The sequence below is a fragment of the Carlito syrichta genome, unplaced genomic scaffold (genome assembly GCF_000164805.1).
Source record: "Carlito syrichta isolate Samal-C Ts95f unplaced genomic scaffold, Tarsius_syrichta-2.0.1 Scaffold301811, whole genome shotgun sequence".
Taxonomy (NCBI): Eukaryota; Metazoa; Chordata; class Mammalia; order Primates; family Tarsiidae; genus Carlito; species Carlito syrichta.
In genome coordinates this window covers 35271-46738 of record NW_007245907.1, presented here as the reverse complement: position 1 = coordinate 46738, position 11468 = coordinate 35271, and the positions used below count along the sequence as shown (strand labels likewise).

Here is an 11468-nt window from a genome sequence, read left to right as displayed (position 1 = left end):
TAGCAACAGAGTGAGACTCCAACTCAAAAAAAAAAAAAAAAGTGGATTCCTGCCCCTGCCCACTGCTGGGCATGTGACTGAGTGAGAGGCTGGTGTCCTTCCCAGGGCCCTGGGCTGGCACTGCTTGTGGTCTGTCCGTATGTGTGGGTTCCAGGGTAGCCTCCAGTCCCCACTGAGGTCAGCATCTCCCCATCCTGCCCAGTTCCTCTCAGATGTGCTGCAGAGGCACACACTACCGGTGGTGTGCACGTGCTCCCCTGCGGATGTCCAGGCGGCCTTCAGCACCATCGTCTCACGGATACAGAGATAGTGAGTCTGTGCCCCTCCCCAATACCAAGCACCATTGCCCTATTGCCTGTCGAGCCCCTGCACCTCAACCCCTGCCTGTTGCCCCAGGACTGTCCACCACCTGGCTCTGTGCTGGTTCTCAGCAGGCCCACAGCAGGCTCCTCCGGTCTAGTCTTCCCTTGGTTTTGGGCAGGGATACTGCACCACCAGAGGAGCTGCCTGGTCCAGCCCCAGCTGCTGACCCTCAGCCTGGGCTCATCCAGACAGATCCCCCAGCCCTGGGACCTGCTACCTGTGTTCCTGTTCTGGGCAGCTCCATCAGGGTGGGTTGGGCTCAGTGAGAGGACCTGAACCAAGAACAGTTCCCCTGAGGTGTCTGTTCCTCTCTGCCCACCTGGTTGTAGCTGCAACTGCAATTCCCAGCCCCCAACTCCTGTGAAGATTGCAGTGGCTGGGGCACAGCATTACCTCAGTGCCATTCTGCGGCTCTTCGTGGAGCAGCTGTCCCACAAGACCCCCGACTGGCTTGGCTACATGCGCTTCCTCGTCATCCCACTGGGTGAGCAGCTGGGTCGGCCAAGACAGCCGCTTGGGGGTCTCAAGGCTGTGGGACTGAGGCGCTGGTGCCATGCGTCTGTTATTCCCCCATTTGTGTGATGCAGTAGCTCTCTGCTAGTTTTAAGCAAGACTTAATTTGACTGTACTAGAACAACCATCCAGGTCAGGACATAGCTGTCAGCCTCCGACACAGCTGAGCTGGGTGTCACCAGGAGATGTCAGTTTCAAATCCCCTAGGTCCTGTGGAGTTGGACTGTGTTGGTTCTTTTGGTTTGAAAAATTCTTTTTATTATGATACTAGTCTACCCAGCCTTGACCTCTTGGCAAGTAGCGAGACCTAGAAGTGGGGCTCTCTGGTGTACACCATGCAATTAGGGCCATGGGTCCTGGTCTCAACTCCTTCCTCGGTGTTGCCGTCCTCCGGGGCAGGGTGCTGGAGGCAACAGAAGCTGGAGCTGGGCATGCCTGGGAGGCCGGCCAGGCTCCTGCACTGTGGGGAGGGGCCGCAAGACCCTGGGCCTGGCTATGATGTTCTCCCTATGCACAGGTTCCCACCCCGTGGCCAGGTACCTGGGCTCTGTCGACTACCGCTACCACAACTTCTTCCAGGACCTTGCCTGGAAAGATCTGTTCAACAGGCTGGAAGCCCAGAGCGCGGGTGAGGCCCGGGCCATGCGGGAGGGCCACTCGCATCCACACTGCCACCTCCATGGGAGGAGGACCCCTCACCCTCATTCCTGAGATCTCCCCCATGCTGCCTCAGGCCTGGGCTCAGGAAAAAGCCAGTAGACGAGTTTGTGGAGCCTCAGCTGGGTGATTCCCTCTCCCCACCCCAAGCCACAGATTGTTGCACAACTCAGGGCCCATGTAGGAAGGGGCAGGGCACAGGACCCGGGGAGGCCTCCTACAGGGATTGGGAGGCCTTACTGCCCGGCCGTGGCACTGCCATGGGTGCAAGGCGCAGGGCCTCTCAGCTTTGACCAGCACAGCCTGGCTGGACCAGGGTGCAGGAAGCCTGGGGTGAGAAGGCTTAAGCATGGCTTAAGCATGGCTCATCCCACTCTGCCCCTGCTGGAGCCTCACCCAGCCACTGCGGCCGACCCGCCGCCACCTCCTCCTCGTGCAGTGCAGGACACGCCGGACATCGTGTCGCGCATCACGCAGTACATTGCTGGGGCCAACTGCGCCCACCAGCTGCCCATTGCAGAGGCCATGTTGACCTACAAGCAAAAGAGGTAACGTGGGGGACCTGGGCCTGAGGGGGCCCCTGGGGAGGCATCGGCGACACCACAGCCGCCATCAGCCACACCCCCTGTGGCACCCCTGCCCATTGCCAAGCTAGCCAGGCGGCTCTCAGGCTGCCCTGGTGGCAGGAGACTCCAGTTGCCCCCGGTCAGAGCAGGTGGTGTGTGGTCAAACCTGTGTTTTTGTGCGTGTTGAAATCCTGCATGGTGAATGGCTCATAGAACACGGTCCTTGTGGTAGCAGTGACCCAGCCCCTCAGTTCCAGAACCTGTTCCTTATGCCGCCTGGGCTTACTGGGCCAGAGTACCTAGAGTCCCTTGGCCTCAGACCCGTGGGTAGGGCCAGCTCATGTCCTCATCTGCCCAGGCAGGACACACTTGGGCTCTGGGCTGGGGGAGGACTGCTGCCCCCCTGGTGCTCCCTGAGTTCTGGCTGTCAGCTCATCAGTGCCATCCCCAGAGTGATGATGGGGTTCAGGTCAGGGCTGTGGGCATACCAAGGCCAGTGGGGGCAGCAGGCTGTCCCCTGCACAGGAGGTTCTGTGGCTGCTCCATGGTCTCGCTCCTGGCTGCTGCCTCAAGCAAGCAACGGAGTCATAGGACCCTGGGAGTCACGGTGCTCCAGGGCAGGGCCTGAGCACACCCTCTGAGGGTGTTGTAACGTGTCTGTGTTCTCTCTTTTGATGGCTTTCTAAAAAGGAAAAAGCATTTTCACTTTGACTTTACCCTAAGGTATGGCTCTCAAGCCTGCGCCAACCCTGTCTTTTGCCAGGCTGGTCTTTAGGGCTTGTTTAGCAGAGTCTCTGTCCACATTCACTGTTTTGGTGCCCTTTTTCTGGGCTGGGAGTTGGGTCTTGAGAGCTGGCAGCTGCCCAGCCAGAGCCTGCAATGGGGAAGGAGAGGCGGCCCCACAGAGGTCTCTTGGGGCTAAAGAGCAGACATGAACCCTTGTCCCTGGGCCGAGCCTCCCGCACCGAGGCAGGAGAGCTGCAGATAGGTCCTGCTGTTCCCAGCTGGGCCTATGTGTGCTGAGGGCCAGCTGGACAGGCCTCCCCTCACCTGCCTCCATCCAGCGTTCTGTTCAGCCCTCCGAAAAGTTCGGCTGTTAAGTCAGCCTTCCTTCTTTAGAGTAGGAGCAAGATGGGTCACAGACACCGAGAAACCAGCCAGTGGGGCCCTAGTACTTCATGTCTGTTAGCCTTCCGGCAGCCCTGGGAGGGATGTTAACACAGCCTTCCATGTGAGGACGTTGAGGCCAGTGACCACAGAGCTTGCCCAGTACTGTGGTTGCTGCAGAGTCCTGCTCTTAGGGCCTCCCCACCTCCCGAGGCCTCCCTGGCTCCTGGGTCCAGCCAAGAGCTGCAGAACAGTCCTTCCATTGTCCTCTGAGACTTAACTGGGGAGTGGCCAGACCCCTGAGACTCCCAGACAGAGACAGCTCCTTGCTTTAACCTGGCATGTGTTGGCTGAGTCCCGGGCCCAGGAGCTGCCCCTCAGTCAGTAATCCTCCTTGCCAAGCACGTCCAGATGGAGCCCATGGAGCTCTCTCTCCATGTCTTCTGCCCTCTTTGGCCATCTGTTGCCCTGGGAAAGTGCCCCCACCCTCACCCTCCACCCCAGTGCAAGGCAGTTGGGGCTTGGACCTCCTGGGAGTACTGCAGGCCAGGGCTTACACAGGAGACACAAGAGGGGGCTGAGAGTTCATATCTATCTGCTAAACAAGCCTTAGTGGGCAAGAAAGACCAGCTGTGGGGCCTCTGCCGCTGACCCTGGGCTTCTTGCAGCCATGGCACGAGGGTCTGCAGCATGCGCTCGCCTGGGCCATGGGCCAGCTTGTCGTCCTCCCGGGGGGTTCACCTGAAGCCGCAGGCAGGGCTTCCAGAGGCCCTGACATCTCCTGCGCCCTGTGCCTCCTGCCCCTGCCTGCGTGTTACAGGGGTGACACCGGCTCCCTGGGGTGGGGCCCTGAGCAGTGTGTCAGCCTTTGCTGGCTCTGATGGGGAGGCTGCCTGTTCCATCTAAAGGAGGAGTTGGCTAGGAGGCTGGGTGTGGCGGCAGCGGCACTACCCTGATGTGGTCAACCCCACTCCAGCTGGGCTCCCTGTGACAGCATCTGCAGGAAGGGTGCCTGCTCTTTCTTCCCCATGGAAACTGTGGCTAGAAAGCGACACCTGTGAGAGCGGGCTGGGCTCTTAGGTCAGCCACAGCCTGGGGCATCTGTGCCCCCATGCCTGCTGCAAGTCACGAGCCAGACCGCAGCCCACCCCCGCCATCCACAGTGTGCTCCTCAGATGCCTGGCCACTGCCCCAGAGCACTCGTGCAGAGTCCTTGGCAGCCTCTCTGTCCAGGGCCAGGGTGAGTATCTCAGCGTCAGCCAGTGTCACCCCTGCCATGCCGGTCTGTGTCCAGTGTTGGCTGCTGTCTGCATGGCCCAGCGGCACAGCTTGGCTTTGAGAGTTCTAGCAACCTCCCTGTGTTGTGAGATCTCCACAGTTGGCCCCTGCGTGCCCGAGAACAAATCATGGGCGGGAGGCCCCCAAGGGGTCTGGCTTGTGGAGAGCAGTTGGCCCTGGGGATTGGGGCTGCCTGTGCCTGGGACCAGCAGCCACCACCTGCCCCATGACTTCCCACAACTGGGAGGATGTGGTGTCGCTGAGATTCCCAGGCCCAGACCTACCTGAAGAGGACAGCAGGACCCCATGTTGATGGCCTCACCTGGGCAGCCTGCCTGGCCGCAGACAGAGCCAGGGTGACAAAGGGCCAAGTGGCTGCCCTGAACCATGAGGCTGAGGCTTGGGCACAGGGTGGGTTGTGCTGTGTTGTCTCAGATGGACACGAGGAGGGAAAGCTCCTTTAGCTCTCCTAGAAATGAAGCAAGGCCTAGGAATGTGGTATCTGCAGCAGGCAGATAGACCTGCAGGTCGTTCTGCTCCAAGGCATTTGCCAGGCCTTTGCAGAGGGTCTAGGGAGGACAGGCCCTGCTGGCTGCTGACTTCTCACTTCTCACACCAGTGCTACAGTGACCACAGGTGAGGTGGCACCTGCTGGGATTGGCTTCTGGTGACTGCTCGCTGGGTGTGGACTCCAGGCTGGCCCCAGCCCAGCCCACCTGCTGGACTTGTGGAACACTGTGGCAGCACCAGGCACAAGCCTCTTCCCCAAGGACTCCTGGGAGGGTTGCTGGTCCTAGGAGTTGGCATGCCAGGCCTACTTCCTGCAGAGGACTCTCCAAGTGACCCTGTCCTGGATGACACTCCAAGGGAGGGCCAGGAATTCGGGAGCAGGATTGTCCCTTAGCCTGTCCCTGGTGCTCCATCCACACCCTGTGCATGTGCAGTCTCCTCCCTCAGGACACTGGGGAAATGAGATGGAAAAAACGTAGCCAGGAGAACGGGCCCGGGAGATGGCTCAGTTGCCGATGCCAAGGACATGGGGTGAACACCTCTGTCCCTAAATGCAGGCCACACAGGAGCCTTGAGGCCAGGGAAGGAAGGAGGGGAGGTTGAACTGGCCCACTACCCAGGGCCAGCTGGAAAGAGACACCCTTCCAGCAGCTGAGGAGCCTTGTTCTCCAAGCTAGCCTTGTCTCGTGGGAGAGTTCCCGCCACAGCCCAGGTGTAGTGGGGATGGTCTGTGAGGAGCCTGCCACAAGAGGAGCCACTGGACAGCCCTACCTGGGCCATAGCATTGGGAAAGGATGGTGATGGGTCCTCTCAGAAGTCCTAGGCTTCTGCCCTTGGACCCCCAGCATCTTCCCCATGGATGCGGGCCATGACCAGACCTCCAAGGAGGCCATACTTCTGCCAAATGTACAGAGCCAAGTCCAGACAGAACTCCACCCACGCTGAGCATGTCATGCAGGGCCCAGCACACAGGTGTGGGACCAGCCTGTAGCAGGCTTGGGTGTCATTGTGTCAGAACATGGCAGGCCACCTGTCACCACAGCCACAGGCCTGGACTCTGTTGGCACTGATATCATCCAGGTTGCCAAGCACCTGGAATGGAGAAGCTGCATTCTCAGACCTCCTCGCACAGTGGCCGCCCTCCTTGCTGGCCTCACACCCTGGTGCACAGAGGCCTGCCTGCCCCTCCTAGTGTGGGCACATTGGAAGGATCCAAGTGTCTGGGCCCAGAGGCCAGGCCGGGGCAGACAGTGGGACTGGGAGTGGCTAGGATGCACTGGACAGAGCCAGCTAGGGCAGGGCTATACAGTGAGGCCTGGCTCTGGGACTACCACCAGCCTCTCAGCCCAGGAGGACCATGCTGCCTGAGCTGCATGCACGTGGACGGGGTGCATGAGGAGAGCCTAACTGTCTGTTTCCTTGCTCTTAGCCCTGATGAAGAGTCATCTCAGAAGTTCATTCCCTTCGTTGGGGTGAGTACCAGCCACTTTCCTTGGTTAACTAACCTGTCAGATGCCTTGACCTGATACATTCTGGAAGTTTCCTCCCAGATCTGGTGATTTGCCCTTTGTCTTCCTGAAGCACACTTCCTTTCCATCTGAGGGGGCCATGACCAGGCTTATTCCCTAGCTCTGCCCAGGCCAACACTAACACCGTCGGGTGGGTCGTGGAGCCAGTTCGAGCACCTGGGCTCCAGGACGTTGGGCCAGCCTGAGTTTCGGGAGAGGAGACTCCACCTGCCTGTGGTGGAAGGGTGCCTCGGTCCTCCTAGTCCTGTAGCTGTGCAGGTTCCAATCCCATGCTTCTGGGGACCAGGCCATCTCCCTGGCAGCCCATTTCCCTGGACTGTTTTCTGCCTGCCTGTTTACTCTGTCATGTGGCCTCCCTCCAGCTGAAGCATCTGCTGTGAGGCCTGTGGGGAACTGGGGCCCTTGTGTGCACTGTGCTGGGGTTGGGCCCTTGGTGAACAGCCAAAGCAATGACCAACATCTCTGGGAGGAAGGAACTCGTCTAGAGCAGCCTTCCAAGAGTTTTCTGTGGTGATGAGAGTGCCCCGAGCTCTCGGGCACTCGAATGTCCCGGGTGCCTGAGGTCCCACTCTGTCATGGGAATTCCTTTGAGATATGCTGGGCCTGGCAGGTTGGGGCCCTGGCCTTGTTGGCCCACACAAGTTTAGGAACAGTGCTTGCCTCCAAACAAGGCCCTGGCTGCTCAAGTCCCTCCTGTCAGCATCCTGGTCCTGCTGCTACCCCAAGGGTCACCGCAGGGAGAGGGCTGCCCTCCTGCTGAAGTCAAGGTCTCTGAGCACTGTCAGTCCCCATGTGACTGCTCCAAGCTTGGCACTGCCCATGATTGGGGACCTGACCCATCCCACCACCACTAGCCAGCGTCTTGCTTTCCAGGTTGTGAAAGTTGGACTTGTGGAGCCATCCTCAGCCACATCAGGTAGCCCTATCCCACCCTGATTCTGTGTGAGTGACCCCTGGGAGGGGTGGTCCCAGGGTCCTGGCGGGCACCCTGAGCCCAGGGAGCACTGTCTCTCCAGTCTCACAGACCAGACCAGCCTTGCAGGCCCCTGAGCAGCCACTCTCCACCCCACTGTAGGGCTGCTCAGGTGGGAGAGCAGCCTCCTAGCTGCTGTCTCACAAGGGTCCAGGCCAGGCAGCATAGCAACTCTCCCAAGCAGAGAGGAGACTCTGAAAATGTCCTGCCTGGCACACAGGCCACTGGGGACTCCAGGCTCCCTGGGCTTCTGGCCATGTCTTAGTCCACAGGGCATGATGCCACCTGGGGCAGAGCACCGGTGGGCTCACCCCGCCTGTGACTCCTCCCCAAAGGTGACTCGGATGATGCAGCTCCCTCGGGCTCTGCTGTGCTCTCCTCCACCCCGCCCTCGACATCTCCTGCAGCCAAGGAGGCCTCACCCACACCACCCTCCTCCCCATCGGTGAGCGGAGGCTTGTCCTCCCCCAGGTAAGGCACCTGCTTGGCCCAGCTCCCTCTGACTTGCGCAAATCCCTGCTTGCTGCTCCACGGTGTTGCCCTCCCCTACCTCTCCATGTTCTGGCCTGTCATCCCTGCAGGCAGGTACAGGTGGGGTCCTGCTGAGGACTTTATGGTTGGCTGGATGTGGCTGGTCATCTTCCATCATAAGACATTCTGGCTACCTCCTGCCACAGAGCCTGGGGACCTGGTGTCTTTCCAGAGTATCTCAGGGGCAGAGACCATGCTGGAAACATGCATGGGTGCCATATAGGACCCTCTCTCTGCTCTGTGCACATCTGGTCTTTTACAAGACAAACTGAGGGTATGCGGTGCAGGGGGCGGGTCTCCAAACAGTCCTCATTGGGTCAGCCTTGACAGCAGTGCTGAACCCACCAGGCCCCGGAGGTCTCCAGCGTGGAGTCTACCAAGACAATACAGCTCCCTGGGTATATTGGAGATCAGGCGTGGTGCCAGCGCCCGGGAGGCTCCCCAGCAGACAGACCCCCAGGCCAGCACCCCCAGCAGGCCCGGCATCGAGACGCTCCCTAGCAGACCCAAGGACCAGCTTCTTGAGTCCTTCTGACTCCAGAGGCAGCTAGGCGAGCAAGGGGCAGGCCTAGACCGTGGTTGTCCTGTTGCTGGCACCCTGTGGTTTGTCCAGGACACTCCTGGGCATGCTCCAAGCCCCTAGCTCGCCTCCACTGGCCAGCAGGTTGGGGCAGGTGCTGGCTGTCAACCCCAGCCTGTGACAGGGACAGTAAGGCCACCCTCACTAGGCCCAAGGGCTGAGGACACAGGTGTGAGCACCTCCCTCTGCCTCTCTCAGCCAGGGTGTCGGCGCCGAGCTGATGGGGCTGCAAGTGGACTACTGGACGGCAGCGCAGCCCACAGACAGGAAGAGGGACGCGGAGAAGAAGGACCTGCCCACCGCCAAAAACACGCTCAAGTGCACTTTCCGGTCCCTCCAGGTCAGCAGGCTGCCCAGCAGTGGCGAGGCTGCAGCCACGGCCACCATGTCCATGACTGTGGTCACCAAGGAGAAGAACAAGAAGGGTGAGGTGGGGACAGGCTGAGTGGCTCAATGGTGGGAGAGGGACAGCCCTGATGACTATTGGGTCAGGCAGGCCCAGGGCTGGCCTCAAAGGAGTGGCAGGCCAGACTGCATGGGCCGTGGTGAGTAGTGAGAGCCCTGGGGCAACTGAGAGCAAAGCCCTGTCTGACTGGAGCCCCAGTAGAGGCCGGCAGGGCAGACAGAAGGGCAGCTGCCCGAGGTCACAGGGAAGCCAGGCCTCCCAGCTGAGGTGGTCTGAGGCCACCTGAGTCCCTGACCATCCCTCCTGCTCTGAGCCACTGCCCACCTGTCCTGCGTGGCACAGGGGCTCTGGCCAGCCTGGCCCCCAGGAGCGATGGGAGACAGCAGTGCCCCTTTTCCTCTAGTGATGTTTCTGCCCAAGAAAACCAAGGACAAGGACGTGGAGTCCAAGAGCCAGTGCATTGAGGGCATCAGCCGGCTTATCTGCACAGCCAAGCACCAGCAGAACATGCTGCGGGGTGAGCACTGGGACCTGGCCCACTTCAGTCCTGGGGGTTCCCTGTGTACACTGGGGTCCAGCCCACTTCAGTCCCGGGAGTTCCCTGTGTACACTGGGGTTCAGCCCATGTTGGTCCTGCGGGATTCTGTGTGTACACTGGGGCCCGAACCACCTTGGTCCTATGGGTTCCAAGTGTAAAACGTGGAAGGAGGCAGGGCGGTCTCGGGGCTGCTTTGAAAGCCCCCATGGGGCTGGTGGCTGTTTGCTGTGATGTGCATGACGCAGTCCAAGGGGGACGCAACACTTGTGCGGCCAACCGCTTTTCAAACACTAAGGCACCGTTTTTCAGTCCTTTCTGCTTTGTCAAGTTGGCTTGTATATTTCAATGTGTTTTTACAGAAGACCTTTTGCAAGTAGCCAACTCAGAAATGGAGCTCTCAAAGCCGTTTCTGTTTCTGTGAGCTCGAGTCTGATTGCCTCAAGGCCAGACAGCCTTGTCTTCCCACGTGACTTGTTTTAAGGTGGGGGGGTCCGATGGAGGGTGGTCTCTGGGTTTGCGGAGTCTTACCGCACACCACTGTGGTAGAAGCAGGGATAACCAGCAGCACACAAGGAGGGCCACGGAGCCTGTTTCTCCCACTTGCCTACCCCCCACGCTAGCCCCGCCCCCCACATACACACTATGGCTCTGAGTTGTGAAAAGGCAGGCAGCAGAAGGTGCCTCCCTTGGGCCAGTGTGCCACTTTCTGGCTGTCTAGCCTGCAGTTGAGCGGGCAGGCAGGCAGGCAGGCAGTCAGGCAGCCCTCTCCCACAGTCCTCATCGATGGCGTGGAGTGCAGCGATGTCAAGTTCTTCCAGCTGGCCGCCCAGTGGTCCTCGCACGTGAAGCACTTCCCCATCTGCATCTTTGGACACTCCAAGGCCACTTTCTAGCCCTGACCATGGAGGGGCCCACGCAGGACAAACAGCAGAGGGCCCCACGGCCTGCTCAGGGGCACCTGCTGCATTTCTGTTAACATTTCAGTTTACTACAGAGACAGACCCTTAAACGCAAAGAGAAGCAGTCTTACGTATGAATGTCCTCACAACCCAAGAACTAACGGGCAGCTCCCCGCTGGGAGCTGAGTAACCGCTCTGCTTATTAACCAGAACTGGCAGGGGACTGGGCAATCAGGCAGATGGTGCTGAGCTGAGAATCTGAGGGTGCCCTGGCTTCAGGAGCTGCCAGAGCCCCATATGCTTAGGGTGATCTTGTCTTTGCGTCCTGTCCTTCCCGGAGGCCAGGACCTGCTTCCTCAGGGAGCCTGGGCTGTGTGCAGGCCACGGAGTTTGGGGCCCCTGTTGGGGTGTCCTGAGTAAGCCTCAGAGGCCAATCAGCCCAGGGCTCCAGGCCCTGCCTGCCTGAGATGCCCCCGGCACCGCCCACTCGTGGTTCCCAATAAGCTCTAGCCTCGTGCGGAGGTTTTATAGTAGCAGATATTTTTAATGCTTTTAAATACATGTTATAATGTAGCTGCCAAACAGACGTTGCTCTTCTGAAGTCCCCTTGGGGCTGGGCAGAGCCAGCAGACCCTGCACCCCATCCCCACCCACCCACCTCACCCCATCCAGTGTCCTCAGGCTGTTCTTGAGACATGCCAGGCTGCTGGGTGTTATTGTTGACCCCAGACTTAGCAAGCACAGGGGCCTCTACAGCCCCAGGCAGCCAGCAAGAGTCCCAGAGTCCAGCCTGGGAAACGGTGAGATGCTGCTGGGGCAGGTCTGAGGCAGAGGCCACAAGCCCTTTTCCTGCCTGCTCTGCCTCATCCTTCTGGACCCACCCCCAGCAGAAGCGTCCAAGACCAGCCATGTGGGTACTTGGGTTGAGACTCAGGTTTTGGTGAATGTGTATGTGTTCCCTGCAGCAATAGTGTGGCCAGTGAAGGCTGGAGCGGGTTGGCCTGACCAGCAGACTCAG

At 59.8% G+C, this 11468-nt stretch overlaps 1 protein-coding gene across 2 annotated transcripts in view; it reads left to right on the top strand.

Moving 5' to 3' along the window:
* The window catches only part of PACS2 (phosphofurin acidic cluster sorting protein 2), a 37197-nt gene extending 26626 nt beyond the window's left edge, over positions 1–10571 (top strand). Inside the window, exons 14-23 of one of the 2 annotated variants that reach the window (XM_021711010.1) lie at positions 203–309; positions 693–847; positions 1394–1504; positions 1973–2081; positions 6424–6466; positions 7397–7439; positions 7832–7967; positions 8806–9032; positions 9417–9530; positions 10326–10571. In XM_021711010.1, coding sequence (XP_021566685.1) covers positions 203–309; positions 693–847; positions 1394–1504; positions 1973–2081; positions 6424–6466; positions 7397–7439; positions 7832–7967; positions 8806–9032; positions 9417–9530; positions 10326–10444 — 1164 coding nt within the window. In that variant the 3' untranslated portion in view covers positions 10445–10571. Of the gene's footprint in view, positions 1–202; positions 310–692; positions 848–1393; positions 1505–1972; positions 2082–2789; positions 2823–6423; positions 6467–7396; positions 7440–7831; positions 7968–8805; positions 9033–9416; positions 9837–10325 lie in introns of those variants that run through there. The other variant, XM_021711011.1, reaches the window with a different exon arrangement.
* Positions 10572–11468: the final 897 nt, after the last annotated feature.